This window comes from Lycorma delicatula, chromosome 9 (genome assembly GCF_047948215.1).
Source record: "Lycorma delicatula isolate Av1 chromosome 9, ASM4794821v1, whole genome shotgun sequence".
Taxonomy (NCBI): domain Eukaryota; kingdom Metazoa; phylum Arthropoda; class Insecta; order Hemiptera; family Fulgoridae; genus Lycorma; species Lycorma delicatula.
The window spans coordinates 127,282,816-127,310,210 of record NC_134463.1 but is presented as its reverse complement, the minus strand read 5'-3'; the positions used below and the strand labels follow the sequence as shown (position 1 = coordinate 127,310,210).

General features: G+C 30.6%; 1 protein-coding gene across 6 annotated transcripts in view; it reads left to right on the top strand.

Annotated features, from left to right (window-relative positions):
- The window catches only part of LOC142330482 (sodium leak channel NALCN-like), a 48,894-nt gene extending 24,890 nt beyond the window's left edge, over nucleotides 1-24,004 (top strand). For 4 of the 6 annotated variants that reach the window (XR_012757782.1, XR_012757784.1, XR_012757781.1 and 1 more), the window contains 3 exons: nucleotides 2,026-2,234; nucleotides 19,966-20,186; nucleotides 23,780-24,004. Coding sequence is in view for 2 of the 6 variants with exons in the window: in XM_075375759.1 (XP_075231874.1) it covers nucleotides 2,026-2,234; nucleotides 23,780-23,816 (246 nt within the window). In the remaining 4 variants the exon portion in view is untranslated. Of the gene's footprint in view, nucleotides 1-2,025; nucleotides 2,235-11,689; nucleotides 11,859-19,965; nucleotides 20,187-23,779 lie in introns of those variants that run through there. The other 2 variants (XM_075375759.1, XM_075375760.1) reach the window with 2 other exon arrangements.
- Nucleotides 24,005-27,395: the final 3,391 nt, after the last annotated feature.

The window sequence follows — 27,395 nt, the reverse complement described above, 5'->3', positions numbered from 1 at the left end:
TCTTGTAATGACATTTAATTCTTATTAGATAATTAGTTTAACTAAGATAGGTAGTTTAACTAAGGAACCGCTGCTTGGAGTGAGGTTTGTTATGTTTTTTAGGAAGCATTTTACATTATTATTTTGTCATAATTATAAAGACAGTGAGTTATAAATGGAATTAAATATCTATATTCTGAAAATATATAATTATTGTAAAAATTACTCATTCTGTATTAGGAATTGGAAGTAAATATCTTTTACATAAACTATGTTCATTAAATAAGTTAAATTGTCAAATAGCGGTTCATTTCTTTTTTTTTAAATTTACAACACTAAAAAGTACAAAAGTAAATAAACCTTAACATATAAAATATACTATTGTTTGAACATAATTTTCTGTTCAGTAGTTTAGTAAGTCCCTGCACACATTCTTTGAGGTAATTAGCATACCGTACAGTACAACCTCAATGTTGATGATTCCAATCTTCTTGGTTTTGAGTAGCTGTGATGATTTTTTGTCATTGACAGTTTCAACAAATAGTCCTGCAACAGTCTTTCTTTTCTCCTTTACCTCTGGCTGCTTCCATATGATCCCTTGAGTAATTACAGAAGGACTGATTCTAGAAAAATCCCTTCTTTCCTTTCCATCACAAAATATTTGGAATTCATCCACAGCTCTTCGGTTGAAACTTAGTTCAGTCTGTCTTTTCGATACCACTGAATTCAACACTTTCTCTTTGCTTCACTTGTGAAGACAAAGGCCCTCCTGAACAAAGGTTTTTATGTGGACCCTCTGTCACAAAATGTGTAGAAATAGAAATTTTCATACATGAAGATTTGCCAGTTAAGATGTCACAAAATGTGGGTGGAGAGGTGGTTTAGCATGCCCCGAATCACTGATCTTCCTTGTACTGCCTGACCCGGTATACCGGTATCCCAGGGCTTGGACATAGGACTCCAATACTCTTACCCGTGGGACAATCCCTGGCTCTTTGCAGATAAAGAGCCGAAGTGTCTGACTCAGGTTGAGCAGCAAAAGACTTCAGCAGAACAAGTTCACATTAACTCACCCCCAACCCGGTTTCCACCATCAGGAAGGGGGATAAGCTTTCGCCATCCACACTCTCCTCGACATTAGCAAAACAGAAGATCATTGTCATTCTTCCTGCTCCCCACTGCAGGCAGTGAAACAGAAGCACAACTGCAATCGGCTCAAACTGTTCAGGACTACCGGTCCCATTCTCCACAGGAAGCTCCTGAGCAATACCATTGGCCTGTTGACCGACATAAGTGAAAATAGCAAAGTACCATGTTATTGCCCACCACAGACGTGTGCATAGGTGTAACTGCACAGACATGGGTTTGGATTTTGTGCAGGGCATTATTATTATCCAGAAGAAACACCTAAAGTACTGCTTGCATTTCACTGTGCCATACCGTCATCATTTCAATACAATACCTAATTCCTGCATATCTTTTTCCCTATCTTAATCATAATATAAATTATAACTTGCTCATAAATTTTAAAGGTTTAAATATTTTTTCTGATAAAATTTTTATTTTTGTTCCAACCATTTCTAAAGCATTAAGTGCACAATGATATGACAATGTCCATAGCTCAAATGTATGTGTTAAATTTTGATCTGCATTTTATAACTTATCCAGTCTTTTATTTTTTGGTTGATTAGTAAAAGGAGTTATTTCAATTCTGCAGAAATGATGGCAAACATTTCCAGAATGATCACAGCACCTTACAAGATATTTTAGTGTTTTATCAAATCAAGTTTTAAATGATTTTGAATTCATGTCATCATGAGATCAGAAACTGTAATTATAACTTCAATAACTGAAGTTTTTGAATCGTGAGATTAGAAAACTAAAATTAGATTATAGTTTGTCTTTACAAGATTCTGTTACAAATCTCTATGCGGTTTATAATTTTCCTTTTTTGCTGTATTACATTTGCCGGTATGAATTACTAAAGCCACTAAAGAACTTTTACTATTCCTAATTAATCAGGATTTATGAATTTGTTGTTTACAGGTATCGATTCTTCTGATTGTCTTAATGTTTGTATTTGCAAGCTATGGAGTACAACTATTTGGTGGCAGACTTGCTCGATGTAATGATCCTACAATAACCCGCCGTGAAGATTGTGTTGGAGTTTTTGTCTGTAGAGTATTTGTTACTAAGATGAAGTTGCAACCAGGTGCTAATGAAACTTATCCTTCTATGCTTGTTCCTCGTATCTGGTTAGTTTGATTAATTAAATTTTTCTTATTGTTATTTTACATATTTTAAAATTATTTTATAATTTTATTTAATTTTACCAACTAAAGTTTTTAGTGAAAGTTTTAATGTACAAAACACCGTTAAGTAATTATATGATAAGTGAATGGATGTACTGTAATAATACAAAGTAAATAAATAGTATTGCAAAGATATAGCATGTTGTAATTTTAAATCTTGTATTCACAAGTTTCAATTATATTTTAAATTTTTGCAATATTTTGTGTAAGTATTCCCCTTAGAACAGTTTTATTTAATTTTAGTTTGAAGTGCATTTTGTTGTTTTTCTGCTGAGATAAATAACTACAGAATTTTTGTGTGTATGTATGTGAAGTGCTGTAACTGTAATGATTGTACACAACTTAACATGAGTCGCTGAGTTATTTTCAAGAATTATATAACCACTCCTTGTCGCGCAGGAAAAGTGTGAAGTAGAGTTGTTTTTTTTTAATTTTCTTCATTAAGAAGTATGTGGTTGCATATCGATATTGCCAAGCCCATTGAAGTGCATGTGATATTCAGTCCTGCAAGTGACACATTCATTCTGTTCACAACAGAAATTGGATATGTAATGAACATCAATTATCTTAGAGAAATCAACCTCGTAACTGATTTATTTTATACCTTGGTGACAGTTTACATTATTAAAATAACAAATCCCATTCTTTAATCATCACCATGATGTCTGAAATCATTAATCCCTTCTTATATTTATTATTTTGTTTAAAAAAAAATCCTATTAAAATTTGTTTAAGTTAATCTTTTAGTTGTTAAATTATAATTCCTGAATTTTAAAATAATTAAAAAGGCAAATGTCAATAAACAATAACAATATTCTTTATTAATCATGTAATAAACTAGTCTGTACAAATTACAGTTTGCCGATTGTAAACTGGGCTGACTAGATAATGATCAGATATTCACTGTAAAATGAATTGCTTTGAGTAAAATATAATTGATATAATAAGTATATGATTAAAATGGTACTAAATTACCTCCAAGAAACTGTTTCTTTGTAAACACACTAATACATTGCTCTAATTTGAAAAATACAAAATCTCTTTTTTAAACTTATAATAAATCTCTTTATTTAAATCATTACTCATGTCACCAAATTACTTCTGATTTTCAAAACTGTCCATAATTTTTTAAAAAATAATTTAATTTCAGAAATAAAGTCAGAAGGATTTGTTATCAAGTAGAGTGAAAAGCATGCATTTTCACTATTAGCAGCCACTCTATTAATAATATATCTATATTAAAAATAATAGCTGTATCAGTAACATTCCCAATATATCCTCAAGATAAATAAAATGATTATAAAAATTAAAACTTTTTTCATCAATAAAAATAATTATACCTCCCCTATTTTAATTTCTCTCAATTAATGTATAACTAAATGGTTATAAAAATCAAACTGTGACAATATATTTTTCATAATATCATCCTCAGTCATTATCACTAAATTATACTTAATATGTGCATAGATTGACAAAAATTCATCGGTTTCTTTCTGACTTATTGTTAAATCAGCAATAGATTTAAACGTTTTTCATTACTCTTTATATTTATAAAAGCAAAAAGGTTTTTTATCTCAGAAACATCAAACTGGATTATAAAAATCAACCACTTCCATGTAAAATAATTGTTACATACCTAGAAAATGTATAAAAATCTAGCATCATTTATGTAAGTGATGGAGCAGAAAATGATAAATTATTACTTAAAATCATAGAAATGAAATTGGCTTTAAGACAAAATCAAAAAATAGGTTAAAAAATTTTCTGAAAAGATGTTAAAAAAGTCTCCCATATGAAAATAAATTCATTTTTTTCACTTAGCTATAAAATGTGATTTAAGTTTGCTTACAGCTTTGACCTTTCTAATAAAAATCAACAAACTTTTTATTTTAACATCCAGAGAATGTAAACATTTTAATTATTTTATCGATCTCATTTTTAATATGTGTATACTTTTATTTATAAAAATTTCTATTTACATTCAGGGAGAAATGTGAATCATACTCAGTGAATTAGTTCCCTCAAGCTAAGCAGAAACAATGTCAACTACCAATAATATCCCAATCAAAGAATTAGGTCATACTATCAGGGAAAGCTGTTGGTGACGATTGTTCCTAAAATATCTAGCTCTCCATGAAATGTCTAAAGAAGCGCAAATTTTTTAAACTTAAACTAAATTATATCACATTATGACAAATTTTGTTTCAGCTGTTAAAAAGCAAAAGGACATTTTTGCTCATTGGAAACTTTTGAATCTGTGAAATAATGACAGAAAATTTTTTTTACATTCCATAAATGACAATGAAACCAAAGCACAATCATTGGGAATCAGCCAGGGAAAAACAGCATTCAACTGAAAATAGCACAGTAGCCACTCCACCACCAAGGCCACATCAATTGCTTTTACATTTCTTTTATGTTTATCAGTAGTTTATTTTATAATATTTACAAATAAATAAGAATTTAATTTAACTGTAATACAGAATTTTAGGAGAAAAGGGAGCAGTTAGAAATGGTTGTCAACAATTCATGGGTTCTTGATCTGCTTATTGATAATGAATGCTCTGACATTCCTTATCAAAAGGATATTTTGGCTTATTTGGCAAAATATGCTAGAAATGTTGTTACCCGACCTGTTTAAAGGGTCCCCCATTCCCCCAAGAATGCACATTGTAAAAGGTCAAGAGACATGGCTAGGTACATTGTATTCCTTTACTAAGAGATAATTCTGCTAGGAAAAGATTCTGCCGAGTTGCCTTGGAAACTCATACAGTGTGGCTCATAGCACCATCTTACTGAAAAAAATCTTTTTTCTACTTGTTGCTGAATAAATTAAGAATTAAAAAGATATTGTAACATATGAACATAAAGCACTCTAATACCAGTCACAGCACTTTTCTTCATAATCTTCAAAAATATTAAGTTCAATAATTGCTACCACAGATTGTAACCACTTAGTTTCTTTGAAATGGAAGAATTCATTTATAGAATATTGTCTTTGCTGAGGGAAATCATTATCAGAAAATTTGTTTATTAATAAACATTGCAAATGAAAATTAGTTCCATCACTCTTTAATAAATTATTTACCTAGTTTTGATTTTAATTAATTAACAACAAAATGTCTAACAAAAATTAACTTTGTTATCATAGTCTTGTCTAGTAGTGACTAATGCAAACTTTATTGATGTGGAAGTGTAGATCTTTACATAAAATCTCCTGATCACTGATTCAAACAGCTCAAGTAACAAGCATGATGTACAGAGTACCATGTGTCCTGTCACTCAAATTAAATTTTCGACTATACAAACCAGTTTTACAACACCACATTTCTTTTATATAGCCAGTAGATTTCAAGATTTTGAACTAAGTCTTGATAGCACAAACTGACAGAACAGGACAGTTGTAATGAACAGTAAATTCTTCAAAGTAAAGATCACAAAACATCAGCATTTTTGGTAAAGGGTTTCACAATTTTACAGAATGTTGCATTATAGTCGATAACTGCATTATATTATTACACAGCATACCAGGAAGGCTGATATTTAATGAATAGTCATTCATAACTCATGGACAAAAAGAGATAGTCATCTGAAAAAAATATGGCATAAAAGTATATTTTATTTGCTACAAAAACTTAACATTCCAAATAGTACCATTTACAGCCTATACATTTCTTCCAATAGCGAAACAGTTTTCTCATTCCATCAGTGATGAATACTGGCAGTCTTTTCTTGATCCACAACCTCACTGTGTCATTCAGTACATCAAACATGGTAAAATATCCTTAATATCCCTTTTAATTGTAGAAAAATTGAAAATTGCCGGGCACCAAGTCTGGCTAGTATAAAGGGTGTGGAAATGGTTCCGATTTCAATTTTTCAAAAGCCTTGGCATTTGCTGCAATATGTATGTTCAAGTATTATTGTGCTGCAGAGTTCTTGGCTCTAGATTGTCAAACAAGACATACTCATCTCCTAAGATGTTTTAACATTTGTATATATCGTACACAATTTAGTCAACCCAGCTTCAAGGTGTCAGTCGCATACATTTGGTTGGAATCCCAGAATACTATCAAAAGAATTTTTTTACAGAGGGTTGTATTTTGAATTGTTTTTGTTACAAAGAACCGTATCGCTTGTGTTCAGTGTTGTGCAGTTTTTTCTGGGTTGTAATGATCATTCAGTTTTGTGTCCTGTCGCAATATTAAAAAGGATGATGAAGGGAACTTTTCATCATCACAATATTCCTTCATTGTAGTTTGTTCCTTTCTGTGACTGCATGTCACTCACCACGAAAGGATTTTACACAGCCCAGTTGTGGAATAATGTGTTTTCTTTCTTTGGATATGCTTATTTGGATGGCGATGGTCATTTTGAAATTCATTCATCCACCTTCTTTTGGTGCTTTTCATCAGTCATAGAAATTGATCCACCATCGACCACTGCAACTTATCCTCAATATTTTCTTTACCAGCGTCTGATGCACAAAACTTTATTACACACCTCTTCAATAGAACCTCTATAGAACCTATATAGAATAGTTTCATCATCATAAACTGCTTTTAGACAACAATGAAAGTCACTAACATTCACTTTTTCCGCTCTTAATAATTCAATTATTGCATATTGTTTTAGACACATTAACCATCTCTCATATTAATCATTTTCAAGAATGCTGTAGTTCAACGACACATTTGTTACACACATTTTACATATACTACACATTTCTTGTCTTATTGCAATGAATCTATTTTTATTATTTGAATGTAGAATGTGTGTATACTTCTTAATGTTTTTATTAGCATCATTTTAAAAATATATGTATGTGAATTTTACAAAAAATATTTAAGATTATTTTGAACAATTACTTAAATATCTATAATTAATTTATAAATTAAAAAAATTAAATCAATATTTTTGTAATGTCAGCAAAAGGAATATTATGTATACTAATCCCAGAAAAAGCCAGTGTGATATTACTATACCTGTATGTGGTGATAAAATATTTCCCTAGAAAAAGAATAAAAATTTCTTGTTATTGTACATGATCCAACTGTATTGGTCATCTACTTTGTCTATATTGTATATCTGCTTGGTCTTAAGCATATAAATTTTTTAACAGATGAAAATAAATTAAGTTAGTTTCATCTGTTGAGGCCTAAATCTTTTTGGTAGCTCATATTTAAAGTTGATGGGCTGTGCACAGTTTTTCTAGGTTATCTGACGTTATTGAGCTGACTGTGAAAATCACGTAAAACTCAATATATTCTTATACTACAAAAAAAGAAAAAAAAATAGTTTTGGTTTTAGTAAATATGAATCATACTGGTCTTTTTTTTGTCTTCAGCATTTGACTGGTTTGATGCAGCTCTCCAAGATTCGTTTCATTTCGGTATACCCCCTACATCCTACAATTTTTTTCCTTCTACCTGTCCCACCAATATTAAAGCGACTATTCCAGGATGCCTTAGTATGTGGCCTATAAGTCTGTCTCTTCTTTTAACTATATTTTTCCAAATGCTTCTTTCTTCATCTATTTGCCGCAATACCTCTTCATTTGTCACTTTATCCACCCATCTGATTTTTAACATTCTCCTATAGCACCACATTTCAAAAGCTTCTAATCTTTTCTTCTCATATACTCCGAGGCTCGTTTAGCTTGTGCTATTCGGCATTTTATATCGCTCCTGCTTCGTCTATCTTTAGTAATTTTACTTCCCAAATAACAAAATTCTTCTACCTCCGTAATCTTTTCTCCTCCTATTTTCACATTCAGCGGTCCATCTTTGTTATTTCTACTACATTTCATTACTTTTGTTTTGTTCTTGTTTATTTTCATGCGATAGTTCTTGCGTAGGACTTCATCTATGCCGTTCATTGTTTCTTCTAAATCCTTTTTACTCTCGGCTAGAATTACTATATCATCAGCAAATCGTAGCATCTTTATCTTTTCACCTTGTACTGTTACTCCGAATCTAAATTGTCCTTTAACATCATTAACTGCTAGTTCCATGTAAAGATTAAAAAGTAACGGAGATAGGGAACATCCTTGTCGGCCTCCCTTTCTTATTAGGGCTTCTTTCTTATGTTCTTCAATTGTTATTGTTGCTGTTTGGTTCCTGTACATGTTAGCAATTGTTCTTCTATCTCTGTATTTGAACCCTAATTTTTTTAAAATGCTGAACATTTTATTCCAGTCTACGTTATCGAAAGCCTTTTCTAGGTCTATAAACGCCAAGTATGTTGGTTTATTTTTCTTTAATCTTCCTTCTACTATTAATCTGAGGCCTAAAATTGCTTCCCTTGTCCCTATATTTTTCCTGAAACCAAATTGGTCTTCTCCTAACACTTCTTCCACTCTCCTCTCAATTCTTCTGTATAAAATTCTAGTTAAGATTTTTGATGCATGACTAGTTAAACTAATTGTTCTGTATTCTTCACATTTATCTGCCCCTGCTTTCTTTGGTATCATAACTATAACACTTTTTTTGAAGTCTGATGGAAATTCCCCATTTTCATAAATATTACACACCAGTTTGTATAATCTATCAATCGCTTCCTCACCTGCACTGCGCAGTAATTCTACAGGTATTCCGTCTATTCCAGGAGCCTTTCTGCCATTTAAATCTTTTAATGCTCTCTTAAATTCAGATCTCAGTATTGTTTCTCCCATTTCATCCTCCTCAACTTCCTCTTTAAAACCATTTTCTAATTCATTTCCTCCGTATAACTCTTCAATATATTCCACCCATCTATAGACTTTACCTTTCGTATTATATATAGGTGTACCATCTTTGTTTAACACATTATTAGATTTTAATTTATGTACCCCAAAATTTTCCTTAACTTTCCTGTATGCTCCGTCTATTTTACCAATGTTCATTTCTCTTTCCACTTCTGAACACTTTTCTTTAATCCACTCTTCTTTGGCCAGTTTGCAGTTCCTGTTTATAGCATTTCTTAATTGCCGATAGTTCCTTTCACTTTCTTCATCACTAGCATTCTTATATTTTCTACGTTCATCCATCAGCTACAATATATCGTCTGAAACCCAAGGTTTTCTACCAGTTCTCTTTATTCTGCCTAAGTTTGCTTCTGCTGATTTAAGAATTTCCTTTTTAACATTCTCCCATTCTTCTTTTACCTTTTCTACCTTATCTTTTTTACTCAGACCTCTTGCGATGTCCTCCTCAAAAATCTTCTTTACCTCCTCTTCCTCAAGCTTCTCTAAATTCCACCGATTCATCTGACAACTTTTCTTCAGGTTTTTAAACCCCAATCTACATTTCATTATCACCAAATTATGGTCGCTATCAATGTCTGCTCCAGGGTAAGTTTTGCAGTCAACGAGTTGATTTCTAAATCTTTGCTTAACCATGATATAATCTATCTGATACCTTGCAGTATCGCCTGGCTTTTTCCAAGTGTATATTCTTCTATTATGATTTTTAAATTGGGTGTTGGCTGTTACTAAATTATACAGTAGAGCAAAACTCTATAAGTCAGTCCCCCCCTACATTCCTTTTGCCCAGCCCGTATTCACCCACTATATTTCCTTCCTTGCCTTTTCCAATCTCCAACTATTATTGAATTTTCATCTCCTTTTACGTGTTTAATTGCTTCATCAATCTCTTCGTATACACATTCTACCTCATCATCATCATGGGCGCTTGTAGGCATATAGACGTTAACAATCGTTGTCGGTTTAGGTTTTGATTTTATCCTTATTACAATGACTCTATCGCTATGCGTCTTGAAATACTCCACTCTCCTCACTATCTTCTTGTTCATCACGAAACCTACTCCTGCCTGCCCATTATTTGACGCTGAGTTAATTACTCTAAAGTCACCCGACCAAAAGTCGCCTTCCTCTTCCCACCACGCTCCGAACAGGGGACTATTTTACCTCCGGAATATTTTACCAAGGAAGGCGCCTCCATTATTGCTTTTGAAAATGCAGAGCCACATTTTCTTGGAAAAAAAAAACAGTTGCAGTTTTCCATTGCTTTCAGCTGTGCAGTACTCAGAGGACTGAGTGATGTTAATACGGCCGTTTAAGTCATTGTGACTCACGCCCCTAACAACTACTGAAAGAGCTGCTGCCCTCTTTCAGGAATCATTCCTTAGTCTGGCTCTCAACAGATACCTCTCCGATATGGTTGCACCTTCGGTCCAGCTACTCTGTATCCCTGAGCACTCAAGCCCCCTCACCAACGGCAAGGTCTCATGATTCATAGAGGAGGAAAAAATAGTAATGCAATAAAATTTTTGAAGATTTGTTGAATTAAAATGGAAAACCCTGTTAGCAAATTTACACCCTGACTTTGAAATGTTTATTTTTTGTTCAGTATCTTATGAAATTATTTAGGAACCCAGACATGATAGTGGAAAACTTTCTGAATTTCCTGAATGTCTTTCATTGTGATTAAAAACTTATGATAGACTGACTTGTAACAATTCTCTAACTTACAGCTGACATATCCTCATTCTATTATCCTCTATTTCTTCATCTGCATTAACAATTGCTTAAAAATTTTCCCCAGTAAAATTATTACTGATCAGTAAAATCAGTCCAAATTACTGTTCCAGGGGAGTTTTCATTATTTATTTCAACATTTAAAACATAATAGAAGTTGCCAAATGACCACATCTCTGATTACTATATTATTGACATCAAATAAATTACCTTGATTAACTTCTAATGTTTTTCTAAACACACTTCTTTCAGCTAAAGTCATCATTAATTCATTTCAATTCATTTTTAATGTATAAAACCACAGCTAAAACTAAATAGAAACTGGCACTGAACTCATAAATAAAACAACTTCATAAAAACGTACAGTGGTAAAACTACCCGATTGTCATATGTTACTGACAGAACAACTGACCACTGCCAGTGCACCTTACTCAGAGAGATAAAACTACCCAAATGCATTTAGATAGTTTTAATTCATTTATTTTCATGAGGTAAAACTACCCAAATAAATTTAATTAATTTTTACCTCTACAGCCAAGTGTCAGTGTTCATTTAGGTATTTTGAAAATAAACCATTGCTCATAAAAAGTGTATTGTTGGACTTAGGTAATGTAATCTTCAAAAAGGAGTTGTCATTAACTTCATTTGGGTAAAATACCTCTGTTATCATTAAAATTGGACTTGGGTACTTATACCTGCAAGTCAAGGTGTTTTATTCACCTATAATTGCTAAGATTTAAAGTTAGGTTATGACCACTTTACTAACCTGTTAGGGTGTAGGGTTTCAATTAATTTAGTAGTCTGCTTGTAGAGTGAACGTCTTTCTTTTTCTGTTTAGCCTCCAGAACCACCGTAAAGTATTAGTTCAGAGGAGGAATGAAGATAATATGTGTGAATGTAAATGAAGTGTAGTCTTGTACAGTTTCAGGTCGGCCATTCCTGAGATGTGTGGTTAATTAAAACCCAACCACCTAAGAACACCAGTAACCACACTCTAGTATTCAAGTCCATATAAAAGTAACTGCATTTACCAGGATATGAACCTTAGAACTCTCAACTTCAAAATCAGCTGATTTGCAATGACAAGTTCATCAGTGGTCAGTCTTTACTTTCTTTTTCCTGTTTAGCCTCCGGTAATTACCGTTCAGATAATACTTCAGAGGATGAATGAGGATGATAATTATGTGCGAGTGTAAATGAACTGTAGTCTTGTACATTCTTAGTTAGTTCGACCATTCCTGAGATGTGTGGTTAATTGAAACCCAACCACCAAAGAACACCGGTATCCGCGATCTAGTATTCAAATCCGTGTAAAAATAACTGGCTTTACTAGGACGAACGGTGGAACTCTAGACTTCCAAATCAGCTGATTTGGAAAGAATCAGTGGTCAGTCTGGATCTCAATAAGTCCACTATTGAGCTTTAGATAGGGAATCTTGGAGAGCTGCATCAAACCAGTCAAATGACTGAAGACAAAAAAAATTGAGCTTTAATTAGGCTTTACATTCTGTTATTAACAGTATAATATGAAATTTAAATAAATTATTTAACCATTTAATATTTTGTTTAATTTGCTGCAATTTACTGTAAATTATGATTTAATATGTTAACGTAATCTTTTAAGAACTCTTTTTTACAATTCTCTGTAGCATATAATGTCGGTCAATATTTAAATTTTCTTTTATATGTTAAAAATAGAATTATTGTTAAAGTTGTATGACATGTATCATAAATTTTTCATAGATTTAAACACGTATCAGTGATAAGAATTTTTATATTCCTTCTATATAGTGAATTGATTTTTCTCAATTATCAAAATTAATAAGTCAATTTTACTGGGTTTTCTTTATATTTCAATATACTGCAATCATTCTAATTCACTAACACGTGTAATAATCCTTTTTGTGTAGAATTAGAATTTTTATTTACAATGATGCTGATGTAAATTTTAGCCAGAACACTTAACATGAAGAGAAGAAACATGCGTTAACAGGGTTTGTTACAGATTCAAATTTCTTCATGCGTTAACAGGGTTTGTTACAGATTCAAATTTCTTCTTATATTGACTGAATATATCTTCTTTTTTTTATTAACCTGATAAAAATAAAAATGAATAAGCTTGCGATATAAATGTTGTGTGCATGCTTAGTTATTCCAGTTGATGTTTATTTATTTGTTGTTGAAATGGTTTTGTAGTTTCATCTTGTTGATATAAAGAAAAAATATATGCTCTATCAATGGATATTTAAAAATTGTTATTTTTTATTTAGTTAAGGGATTGACAGCTTTTATTTTATTTTTATTTTTTTACTTACTGTAAAGGGTTCTAATGTAATAAATTTAGGTTATGATATTATGACCCTGTTATTCAGATTATATTAAAAAATCTGATTGTGACTCGTAATCAATGCATTAACATTACATCTTAATTTTTTAAATTCTAAATACATCTAAAAAGAATTCTGTTGTGCAGGTATGCACTGTTATATATGAATAAATTCATGTTAATGTGCATGAAAAACAGTATTGGAAATCTAATTCCAAATTAAAAATATATTATTTATGAGTCCAATGAGAACTCCGGTATCATTTTATCAACATTTTCTCAAGGATCATGGAATTAATGATCACAAAAAAGTATCTCAAATATTTTTACTGTTGATTCTTTAAACATTTTTAATTTAATAAAACTTTTCTTAATTGCTGTCTTTCCTTTATTCTGTAGATGCATGTGTGCATCTGGCAGCTGCATTCTGTTATTAGGCTTATTTGTGTTATTCATTTGTATGATATTGTTATGAAACTGTCTTAAAAAAGATAAAATCAAATTAAAATCTTCAATTATAACTATTTGTTCAGAAATAATTGATAAGAAAAGTACAAACTTTTATTTCTTACATAAAGTATTCTCTTTAATCTTCCTTTTTTATGGTACTGAATACTATGGTCATTAGCCACTGATACCCACATCTAATTAATAAATGGATTTGTCATGTGATTTAGCTATACTTGCATGGGATATTCTGCCTGGTGGCAGGTCCCTAGCACCATTGTTACCTTCATCTGTTTCTGTCCCATGCTTTTCTTTTCATCTCATCTTTACTTCTCATTTATTCTTCATAATACTTTTTTATTGCTTACTCTGTTCAATCATATTATCTTCTCAACCTCCTCTAGACCCACATCTCAGAAGCCTTGATCTTATCTTTTTCATTTTTCCCCAGTGTCCATGTTTGACTAACGTAAAAAATATTCTCAAAACATAGCATTTTACCAATCTCGTCTTCAGGTTGAGATCCATGTTGCTGCAGAGTAGGTTTTTCTTTCTAAAAAAAGACTTCATCTGCAATTACAGTTCTAATCTTAATCTCTTCTTTACTTTTCCAGTCTTCAGTTAGTATTGTCCCTAGATATCTGTATCTTTCTACTTGTTCAATTTTTCCTTCTGTAACAAGATCCTTATCTTTCCTCTCACTCGCCTTCCCTCGCCTTTCCTCACAATTATTTTCATCCCATATTCGTTCATCCGTACTTCCAATGCTTTTATCATTCCTTGTAGTGTCTGAGTGTCTTTAGCTACAATCAACAGATCATCAGCATATCTGACACAATTTTTATTCCTTCCATCTATGCTTACTTCTTTTTAGCCTTCCACTATTTCTTTCAATATTTCCTTAACATAAAGAGTGAACAGTGTTGGTGATAAACAGCAGCCTTTCCTCCGCCTAATTCTAACCGATTTGTGAGATTCTCATTTATTTTCACAACTGCTTTTTGCTTCATATGCAATTCTCTGATCAATTTCCTACCGTTCCAATCAACTTTCTTTTCGTTCAGAATCTCAAATAACTTTTCCCACTGCATTATGTTAGACATATCTATAAAACACAAACCCAATCCTCTTCTTCTTTCAAAACATCTTTCTTCTATCATTCTGATCAGCCCTACAGTCTTTCTTGTTCCTCTACTTTTCTAAATCCAAACTGTTCTTTCCAGCATTCTCCTCCATTTTTGTAATCAACCTTCTTTTAATAATGCTAAGCTTATTTTTGTAGCATGTGATATTAAGCTGATAGTTGTATGTTCTTCACATTTTTTGGTTCCAACCTTTTAAAGAATTCTATTGGAAGTTCATCTACTAGAAAACTTTAAATATTTGGGGGAAAACATCACACACAACCTCCAAGAAAATCCAAACTGGAATGAAAGAATAAATAAACTCATCAAAGCCACAATAAAAACACAAAACATCTGTAACAAAAAATGCATGTCCATAAACACAAAAATAAGACATTATAACTCAGTTATCCAACCAGAAATACTTTACGGATGCGAAACCATATTTGGACCGTACCAGACAAGGTTTACCAACAAACAGGAAAAGATTGAAAGACAGATTCTACAACAATGCATCGGGAAAAACATTAAAAAAGACGGGATTTGGAGAATTATTCCAGACGAATCTATTTACAAAACGATTATCCCGATAACTAATAAATTTAGAAAGAAGAGAATTTCCTTTCTAGGGCATATTTTCAGAATGGAAGAGACCGGACTTATCAGGCGGACAATCGAACTTTTCTGGAACAAGAAAAGCAGACCGAACTGGTTATACGAAGTACAGAAAGACATGGAGGAATTAGACATAACCCGTGAAAACCTAAAAATGAAAACCGGAAACTATGAGAAATTAAAAAATAAAGAAACAAGATTCCTATCAAAACCCAACAAAACAATAAGCCGGGTGTACTCTGAGCAAGAAAGGGCAAGAAGATCTGAACCCTTAGAAATTACTGGCAAAAAAGAAAAGCTGAAAAACAACAAATCAGCAAGAAAAGAAAGAACTTGCCAAAAAAAAGAACTAAAGTGATCCATTATGTTCTTAAAAGTAAAAAAAAAAAAAATTGCATTATTCAAAAATATTATATTAAAAAACCAACAAAGATTTTTTCTTCCTTTTTTTAAAGCTACACTTACAAAATATCCCAGAAGATGTTGCCCAGACTTGTGGAACTCAGAACATCAAAATAAATGAAATAAGTTCATTAAATTAAAATTAATTATTAATACTAATAAGTGAAAACAGACATAAAATTGTGAGTCTGCATAATTTGTATGATCCTCTAACAATTTCAGCTATTCATTAACTAATTTAAACAAATGAGGTGTTCACAATTAGAGGCCTTATATTTTATCTAATAAATATAATTTGATAAAATTAATATTTACAAAGATATTAATGATTAAAAAATTTAAATGGCCGCCATTTTGCTTTTTCAAAGGTAAAATGTTCAAACTTATTTATTTTGTTGAAGATATTGTACGGTGCATGTAAACCAGATTTTATTAGATTTTATTGGAGGACAAAGAGAAAATGAATCAAAGTAAGGCATTTATCCGCATGAATTTTTACTTTCCAGTCTAGTACTATTTTTACTTTCCAGTCTGGAAAGTAAAAATTGATGTTATTAAATCTTCAGCTTAAAAGATCAAGAGAATGAGTCTGTAGTGCAAGGTCACCCTCAGTATCACGAGATTTAGCATAGTTAAGGTCTCCAGACCTGCTGGACCGGTTTTGACCAAACTTCGTCAGATTACTTCTGTATAAGGGACATTAATGTCATTAAATTTTCAATATAAAAGGTCAAGGGGGTGAGGGCTGTAGACCAAGGTCACCTTCAGTAACCAATTATTAGTGGTTTTTCAAATTCACCTGACATATTCTCAGCCAACAAAGCAGTCAGTCTTTTGATATCTTTCCCTCTGTGCATTATTCCTCTTTCAAACATATTTCAATGGGCAAAGCCTGGAAATAAATACCAGTCTCATCACAATTAAAAATGTTTCTTTCATTATAACTCTTGCATATTTCATTTAACTTTTTCTTACACTCACACACCAAATTCTGATCTACAGTTTCACCGTAAACGGTTTTATATGAAGCATTATATCGAATTCAGAGTTTATCTAACTAACCCCCTGATGCTTTAAACTCACCATAACAGAGTTTTCTGCAATTTCCTTTTCTTTTCTTAATTTTCTTTTTGTAGACATTTATAACTGCTACTTTTTTTTTAATGTCAAGCATTTACAATTTTGAGATATTTTAAGTTGTGGTATCAATGGTTGTAACGATTTTGATAAAATATACAAAATTGAACATATAGTAAAGTATGTGTAGAAAATAGAGCTAATAATAAGAGCTACAAAAAATAATACAGTTCTATACCGTAACAATGACTAGTATACACACGCACATCAACTGATGATGATGAATACATGAAATGATTGAAATCATAACATCAGCATCTAGGCACGAAGTGATGCAATTCACAACAGATAAATAAATTAGTCACACTTGAGTATGAAATAAAACTGTGAAAATTGCAATTTTTTTATTCCCGCTATCCATTTTTCATAATTGATAGAATATTTTTTGTAGGTAAATTCCTTGTCTGTGTTCATTATTAAGAATTATTTTATCAATTAACTTCACTAAAAAACTACCGGGGACTCTAAAAGTGTCTGGTATTAGATAAGTCTACTACTGGGAAGTGACCTTCCCAGGGGAGTTTCACTGTATATGTATGCAATTTTAATTATGCAGATAGAAGGTATGTGCCGTCATAAAAAATGTAATGTTCTTTGTTAGATAAATTAGGTCAGTTCTATTTTTGTCATGTTATATAACATTTCAAATTTCTATTAACAAATTGTTTGATCATAATATTATTTTCAATTATCACTAAAAAGACATCTTAAATACATATTGTCATAGAGTGAAAAACAGCTCGACTTTAAAGCCAGCCTTCAAAATTGATTATGTCAAATTTTTCAATGATGTGGAATTTTTTTTGTAAGTACAAACTGCTTATTTATTCTATTTAATTCTTCTTGTAAATAATTATTAAAAATTATTTGTCATTCTATTTATTTTCTAATAATGTGTCTCATCTGTTCAACAATGCATAGCTTATTTTTAATATTATTGTCTGAATGAAAACTGTGTATTAGCTGTGTATTTATTTTTGTGGTATCAACTTCTGTTAAAGTAAAATGTAATAATAGTATATAATGATGTAAACTATGAAAGTAAAAAAGAAAAGTTCAATAATAAGATTACATTTTATATCAAATTTTACATGTTAAACATATAAAATGAATAGTAAGTAATTATTAATGTATTACTGAATTGTATGTTAAACCTGACTACTTTTGAAAAATTCAGCAGTGTATCTAATTTGGCGATGAAAATTAGTTAAATATTATTGTTCCATGTAATATCAAAATAAACTTGGTTAGTATTTTGTTGAGAAGGTCATAATCCCAATAAATATTTGGTAATCTAATTGTGTCTAATATTCTAAAAATCAATCTCAGATGTATTAAAAATTTAAAAAGAAGTTGAAAAAATAAAGAAGAATGGGGAATTCCTATATTAGGACAGGTTAATTTTCCTTGAATTAGAGCTTCATTTTTTAAATATTTATTGAAAATTATACATAAATAGATGTCAGGAGTTAAGTTTAGGAGACTTCATTTCATGATTGTGAAATTATGATTAAATTAAATATAATTAAATTATAATTTAAATTAAATTAAATTTTTTCTATTCTAACCAGAATACATGTAGAATGGTGTAGGAGCTGCAGTGACACACCCCTTCTTTGGATCCAGTAGAGAGGCTAATTTAAAAAAAAAATGTTTAATTTTTTTTCAGGAGTATTTAATAATTTTTGTGAAAAGTAGTAAGTGTTTTGGCTGTCTTGGTATTGAGTGATTATTACCTCAACCCAGGTCCACTTTGATCGAAACTTCACCTTATTATTTTTTTAAAGTATTTAAAGCTTATTATTTTTAATTATTGTATTATAAGAAGCGTTTGAAAAGACTTACTGTATCCTACATCTCCAAAATAGAAAAGCTTCCTTAAAATCTTAAAGGTTTTTTATTTTTTTGACATGTTATATTGGATTGATTCACATTAGACCTAGAAGTTTCCGTTTATGTAGTACCTTTTACTCAAGACTTGTAGGCAGTTGTGGACTTGTTTGAATTACGGGAGTGTCTGTTGTTTGTTAGTATATCCATGAATCATCAGACCTAAATGAGGATAGAAATAATTATGAGCTATTGGTAATGAATAACTGATTCAGCCATTCCCTTATAGGAAGATTGATTGTCTACTCCACACCGACACTATCTATTTATAAAAATCACAATTAAATAGAAAAGTATTTAGTTTAACCTTAGAACTGAATCACTACATTGGACAATCATCCGATCATTTAAAATCTCCATTGTTTTTCTGATTAAAAATATTGCTTATAGCAAGAGTAGCATCAAAAGAAATAAAAATCAAGGATAAGACAAAGAGATAATTGTCGGGGCAGGATGTATTGTTTAATAGAATTTTACAACTGAATAGTAGCCAAGAACAGATTGAAGAGCTTTAAAAATTAGGTTGTTTAAACATATTAGCCTTAAAATTGTAGTGGGCTCAACCAAAATATCAACATCAACCTTCTTCATGGGGAAATTAGTGCTGTAAGTTAGGTTAGTTGAAATATAAATAAGAGTGAACTGGTGGTCAGAAAAAATGGATCTCTCTTGGGTCTTGCAGAAGGGAATTTGTACACAACAGGTCAGTATTTTTTGATTTCTACCAAAATATAAGACATGTCTTTTCCTTTTATTACATAATCATATTATTTACTATTAAACATAACTGTATTGAAAATTCTCCTCTTAAAACATTCTCCTCTTAAAAACAAGGTTATCTAATATAGGGCTGTATAATAATAATAGAGTTATTTAATACGGCTTGAAAATTTTTGCGACTACATTATCAGATTTTTTTAAAAATACTTGTGAAGGAAAATAAAATTTATGGTTGATTTGTTTGCTGAAAGTTAAATATGTATTAACTGTTGTATGAACTATCTTCAATATTAAACTGTTTTTTTTTTTTTACCTTTATATAAGATACATACATTCATGCTCATAACTGCTAAAATTAAACTCCAATTGAGTGATATTTTTTATAAGATTTTATTGGAGGAAAATATTTTTTTTTTTGAAAGTGATGTAAGAAAAAAGATTATAATTTTTATTTATTGTTTTATGAATATTTGAAAATATTCTTTCCATTACCCCATAACAAAAAAAGTAGATTAAATCGCTTTCAATTTTTAACAGGTACATGCAATATATATCCAAAATGGAGGTGAGCAAGACCAGCTGGTTTTACTGATTTTAATAAGGTCATTGTTGAAATTATTACCTTACTGGGTTATAGTCAGGTAGCCAGAGTGCTGAGTAGCAAAGACTGTGGAAATGGTAGAGGTATTACTGAAGATATTACTCTACCTTTTCAGCTAAAAACTAAAATTCATTTTTTTTTTTGGCTGTCATGTTAGGTATGTAGTATGAGTTTACTTTTATTTCTAAGGTTTAAGTCCTTGTAAAGGCAGTTGCTTTTATATGGATTTGAGTGCTAGATTGTGGATACCACTGTTCTTTGTTGGTTGGGTTTCAATTAACCTCACATAGGGATGGTCAGCCTGAGTCTTTTTCAAGACTACATATTTACTGGTACCTTTACACTTATGTGCCGTACTGCAAATACATTCCTTGGCATCTGTGCAGAGGACTATTGACATATGTCACTGTGCTGTTACTCTGTAATTTGGTATTACATAAATAAATAAAACATTTTACAAATATTTATAATTTTTATTAAAAAAAACTGAGTAAGTAATTTTATAAACACAAAAGACAAAGTTGAATATCTCCATATACCACTGAACAAACTTTTAATTCAAGTATAATTACACTAATGCACACAGTTTTTGGTACATGAAAATTTTATTGTGCATTATTTAATTTTTATGGTTAATACAAAAATGCTATCAGAATTTCCATCACCCAGTTTTTTTTTTTTTTTTTTAGATAAATGTGTTGAAATATTGCTTTTGCTGAATGTTACATATTTTTTTAGGGATAACTTACATACAGAAAAAAATATTTTAAATGATTTCTAACAGAGGATGAGGTATAAACATAGCATTGTGAAGGCAATAGCTGTATATGCATCATGATTCATTTACTATAGATTCTGACTTATTAGCACAGTGTAGTCTTTTGAATCATACAATTATCACACTAGTATTGTTTAAACAGTTGTTGTGTATATACGTACTGTGGTTTCATTCTCTTTTGTGATTTATAGTTACTGTCTCAAGTCTGTCGTATTAGTGATTAAATATGACAAGGAAGTTTGTAAGTGATCTTGATATCTTCTCTTACTTGTGTTAAAGAATAACAACAAAGTTTGATTTTACCATTTAAAAATGTTATGAACTGTATTATGGCTGTAGAGTTGGGGATCAAGATAAGAACTGGGTCCTCATATTACATGTTTGACCTCTGTGAAATGTTTGAAAGATTGGGCTAGGGGGTAATTGGCATGTAAGTTTTGTCATATTATGGCATGAATTGCAAGACTACTATTTAAATTATTTCTTTGTTGAAAATAAAATGAATAAGTAGTAAATTCAATCATACCATATAGAATCTGAATTATTGTTTGTTATATGGTAAGCACCTCATTTTAACGACTTACTTGCACTGAATCCTCCAACACATCTAACTTATGAAGATGAGTCAGAAAATGAGGTAGCCATTGTATTCAACATGTGGAGCTAGATGATATTTTTTTACGCAAAATTCTCTTCCCATGAACCTAATCTGAAAATCAGATGAATTAAACAATCTTGTTCAGGATTTGAACTTTTCAAAGAAACTAGCCAAGCTTTTGGGATCTAGGCTGAAAAGCTGGAATTTTCTCCAGGCTGAGACTAAAGTATGTTTCTTTCATAATGATCAAGAAGAATTTTAAGATTAATATTCTGAAGAAAATATTTTAATACTGTAACAATTATTTGTGCTATCATGGATCATGAACATAATGCTACAGAATGGAAATTGTTCATTGATTCATCAAAAATTACTTTAAAGTCTGTCCTTTTGTACAGTGGCAACAAATCCCCTTTTGTACCATAGCTTATGCAACTAAGATAAAAGAAATTTATGTCAATATGAAAATTCAGTACAAGTAATGTTGCACTATGTGGTGTCATTTAAAAGTTATTGCATTATTAATGGATTTGCAACTTGGTTACACTAAATTTTGTTGCGTTTTGTCTGAATGAGACAGCAAGGTCAAGACAAATCATATCAAGAAGAAATGGCCAAAATATGAAGAACTTGAGTCTGGACAGAAAAATGTTGTACATCCCCCACCAGTTAACTGTTAAATGATTCTTCTGTCTCCACCACATACCAAATAAGGGCTTTTCAAAAATTTTGTTAAGTCAATGAATAAAAATGCTACTGGATTGCATTATTTGAAAGAAAAATTTCCTTGTGTTAGTTATGCTAAAATCAAGGAAGGAATTTATATGGGTTCCCAATAAGGACTTTTATCAGAGATCAGTAGTTCGAAGAACTGTTAAGCTAAGTCAAAAATCAGCATGAAATCATTTAAAAGCATTGTGCAAAAGTAAAGTTTATGAAAATCCAATAGAATAGTGAATTATTAGTCATAGAAACATGCAGGGTGTTGTAATATGTACCTAAAAATTCATTTCTTGGATTCACACTCACATCTCTGTCTGGATAATCTCGGTACAATCAGTGACAGCACTGGTAACACTTCCATCAGGAAATCTGTTTTGGAAAACATATACAGTGACAGTAAAGTGCAACAATGCTTGCAGATTATTGTTGGATGCTAAAGAGGGATGGGATGTTCCAAATACCAACACAAAAGCAAAACAACTACCACATTTTAATTAAGTTGAATAGTGCTCTGCATGCATGGAAATTTTTATATTCTTTTAAAGTTTACTTATGTATCATAAATAAAATGGTGACTAGTTGAGAATATTTAAAATTTAGAAAATGTATCATGAATTCAGCATGAAAAGTTCTATTGGGATCAATATTTTATTCTTTTTTTCCAAAGTATAAAATAATTTTTATGATAGCTAAAGTAATTCTTCATTCTTTCTATCATAAAAAGTCATAAAACTTATAAGTGTGACAAAAATTTAACTGCCAATATTTTTGTAATAAAAATAAATTAATATTTGTTATGTATCTCCTAAAAAAAATATTTATTTAGTTATCATTACACACTTAAAAAAAAATGCATTTGTGTTGTAGAAAAATAATTAGTCAGTTAAAAGTCAGACAAGTTAAAAGACAATATATATATATTTATATATATTGTCTTTTACAATATATATAAATATATTGTAATAGTATGTTACTACATATAGAAAAATTGTAACATTATGTCACTTGTATGAAAACGTTTTAAAAACATGTCAATGATATTTATGTAAAAGTAATAAACTAGAGCAGGGAGAAAAGTTCCAGTAATCCAAGTCTTATCAATTGTCACAAATCGACATAAAAATTCCTCTGGATTGTGTCAAAACAGCTCGAGACAATCACTTGAAATGTTTTTCAGCACTTTTTGGTCGAGCATGAGCAAGCGCAGCACCTTTCTAGCACACAGCTTGTTCATGTCCAAGTATTCATGCAAAATATTGCACATATGTTCTGTTGACATGCCTGCAGATTCTGCTAACTGTCACTCGTCAGTGACAATCTGCCAAAACGAAGTTATGCACTTTTTTTTTCATTTCTGGCACAGTCACTTCAGAAGGGCATTCACTGCACAGTTCACTGCTAGTGTGTTTTCGACCCACTTTAAACTCTGCAACCCAGCATTTAACAGTTGTATTTGAGGAAAAGTATATCCCAGTGCATGTCAAGCTCTTCTAGTAACCTGATGAAGAATGGAATCATGTGATGCCATCGAAAAGTTACTAATGTCATCTCTATGTGAGGCCTGAAACTTTTCACCCTTCATCATTATGAAATACGTTATTTGAAACTTACTTCATGGTTTATTCTGTCGTAAATTTTAATTGATTTTCAGCTATCATTATGGAAAATGTTTGACTATTTTATTCTAATGAAGAGGATGCTTTACTGTCATATGCTGATACAAGAAACTTTCAAAACACTTGGAATGTTGTTGATATACATCAACGAGGTGTTATTCCTGTAAGAAGGGTATGTGCTATTTGTTTATGGCTTAAATTACTATTGTTTACGTACAAATTACATATATTTGGTGTAAAACTTTCCACATGCTATTAAAAATTTGGGATGTCTTGTAATGAACTGAAAACATGGTTATTATTGATTTTTAACATTATCCTAAAAACAGATTATATTTTGAGGTACTGCACTACATACAAAAATTTAGATAACATATTTAATTCAGAATGACTTAATATTAAATTCACATACTGACAATGGAGTATAGAGAAGAAAATGTCTTTCAAGATATTGTGTATGGTATATTGAAGTGCTGACAAAACAAGATTACAGAGGAAAATTTATATATAGCAAGAAAAATTTATACATCTTTAAAAAAGAGATATCTAATGGATAAATGGGAAATTAAATAGATTTCCCTATATGTGATGAGATGGACTGGGGCCATAGCAGAAAGCTATGTTTCCTTATACATACAACCACACCGTGATGTGGTTGTATTTATAAGAAATGTATGAAAATCTTTCATTGGTGTCAATTAAGTGTGCGATACAAATCTGACCTGATGAATTCATCAACATTATAGCAAATCATCTATAATAACAAACACTCTTACTGTTCTTCACTACTGATATTCTTTCTCATTGCATTATATTCAACACTATTGTTTTGCAATTGATTTTTCCATAATATACTGTAAACTTACTAATCTGTCGACCAGTTTCAGACATTCATGATTTTTGTTAAGAAAAAGAGATTTTTCAAGAGTCGCTTAATAATTAATTATTTAATACAATAAATTGAAACTGTCATGATGTTCAAGTTGGCGCCTTTGACATTAAAAATATCAGCAATTAAAAAAAATTCCATTAATAAAACCTCTTATTTATTTTAAAATATTGACTCCACTTGAAATGTGTGACAATGAAAGAACAGAATGCTGTGGTAAGAATGTTATTTTTAGAAAGTGTAAAACTGGTCAAATTCACTAGCGTATATTAAAACAGTATGGTAAAAAGTATATTAACCATATAAATTTCTGTAAGTTGATGAACAGTTATCAAGCAAAACAGGTATCACTAATTTTCTTCACAATGAAAGTTTCAACTGTTGTTTCCAAAATCACTCTAATGATCTTATCTCAAAGACAGATGCATAAAAGGAAAATTGCTGAAATTTGTAGTATGAGTTTGGCCACTGCCCATTCTTTATTCATAATAAGCTGAATTATGGAAAAATGTGTTCAAGGTAGTTCGAAGACAGTTGATTTAAATTCACAGACACTCAAATTTGCATTTTTACAGCACTTAAATAACAGTTTTTAGCAGAAGTTAATGCTTTTTTAAGATCATATAATAACTCATGATGAAACTTGGATTCATTATTTTGAAACTGAATCAAACTTCTGAGATTGCCCACCAGGAAAAAATTCTAAACATACTCATCAGCCAGTAAAGTGATGTTAACAGTGTTTTGGGACTGTAAAGGCGCAATCTATTGTGATTATTTGGAAGAACTACATATAATCAACTACATATAATGAGTATTATTGTAACAAATCTACTTTATAATCTCAATATCGTTAACTTTTTTTTATTTTGCCCTCAAAGAGTTTTTACATGACACCGATTTCAGCAACAATATACAGTAGGTCTAAAAAGTTCCCGAACTAACATTGTGTTCATATGACTTGTGAGCTCGCAACATGGAACAGAGAAGCGCGATAAAATTTTATGTTCGACTTCAGAAATCTTTTGTTGAAACTTAATCTATGATGATACAGCAAGCATTCAGTGATGAAGCTGCGTCTCACATGGTGAAAGCGATTTAAAGATGGTAGAGAGTCATTGAATGACAGCAAATGAAGTTGGTGGCCGTCAACAGCTGTTCACAATGAAAATGTGCACACTCCTGCTCAAACAACCTCATCTTACCCTTTGGGCCATAGCAGAAGAGCTAAACATTAGTAAAGATGCAGTACGTACAGTTTTAACAAAAAAAAAAAATTGCCAAAAGGTGTACAATTGTAACCGGGGATAAATCTTTTTCTTTCCTTATTTTTTCACCCATCCATAGTACTGACTTCTTTCTTTTTTTAAATTCTTTCATTTAACCTCTCTCTCCTTCTTAGGTTCATCCACTCTGTTTCTTGGAAAATTTAGATTTATCTACTAGTTTTATTTGTTAAAAAATTATTTCATTGGAAATATTTAATAATTTTAAATCTTTTTCAATTTCTTAACTAGCTTATTTTGGATTTTTCATAAAATAACTTTTTACTTTTACTAGATTTTTCCTAAGAAATTCTGTAGACCTTCAAACTGAATAAGACTTCAGGCAAAGCTACTGCTTTTTAGTGTCTTAATTTGCTTTTTTGGATAAGGATGTTTTATTGTAACCGTTTCTTTAAAATGATAAGCCACTTACATTATTTGTTTTGGCTTTTATTCCTTCTTTTTTTAAAAAAAAAAGTCTCTTATAAAGTTAAAAAAGTTTTACATAATTATCATATTTCTTTTTGTATGAGTGGCTTTTTGACATTGTCAAGAAATGGCCAGAACAATTTTCTTTTCAATTGGTACACTTTTAAAACGCTATTGTGAAGAATAGCAATTGAAATTTAGTGGTTTTATTATGGTTTTAGTCTTAAGTCATTCCAAATAGTTTTAGACTAATTTAAACCATAAGAAATGATGAATTATTTTAAAACACATGTAAAACATATTGAAATAATACTTTCTTCACCTACCTAACTTTACTTCACTTAATTTGATTAGATCATATTTAATTAAAGAACAAAAACAAATTATTCTATTATTTATGACGATATAAAACTCATGAAATTAATTATACAGAATTTCTTTGGGAGAATGATAATAGTACTTCTGATAATAGTAGCAATGAAAAGGATAAGTTGAGTTACAAAAAATATAGTAGAAACATCAGGTTGGATTTGTATATTAATCATTTGTACTACATTTTTAATGTTAATAGATTTGTCAACAGCATAAGCAGGATAAATAAACAAACTATCAATAATAATAAAAAACTGGAATCATTAATAAAACTATTAGCTTAATATTTTGATCGGTTTAAAAACCAAAGGCTGAGTGACTACATCAATAAACTTAACTATTTGGAGCAGATGTAATAGAATTAATTACTGAATATGTCCAGTTCCAGTTAATGATACATCATTTGCTGTTATTGGCAATTATGACATAAGTGAAAGCCATCCTATTGTAACAATGCTATCATCAAAAGATTTCTTAATATAATTTGTGGTCGTAACATTTATTACAAGACAAAATCGTGTTGTAATAATTGAGGCATATCAGAAATATTGAAAGAAAGCTTACACCAGTTGTTTGATGACATTTATAAAAAATATTAGTAACATTATAAATAACAGAAGAATCATCTTTTCAAATATCAACAGATTATACTTCTGTTCAGTTCATTCAAGAGTTGCCTATAGATTGAAATTTGTT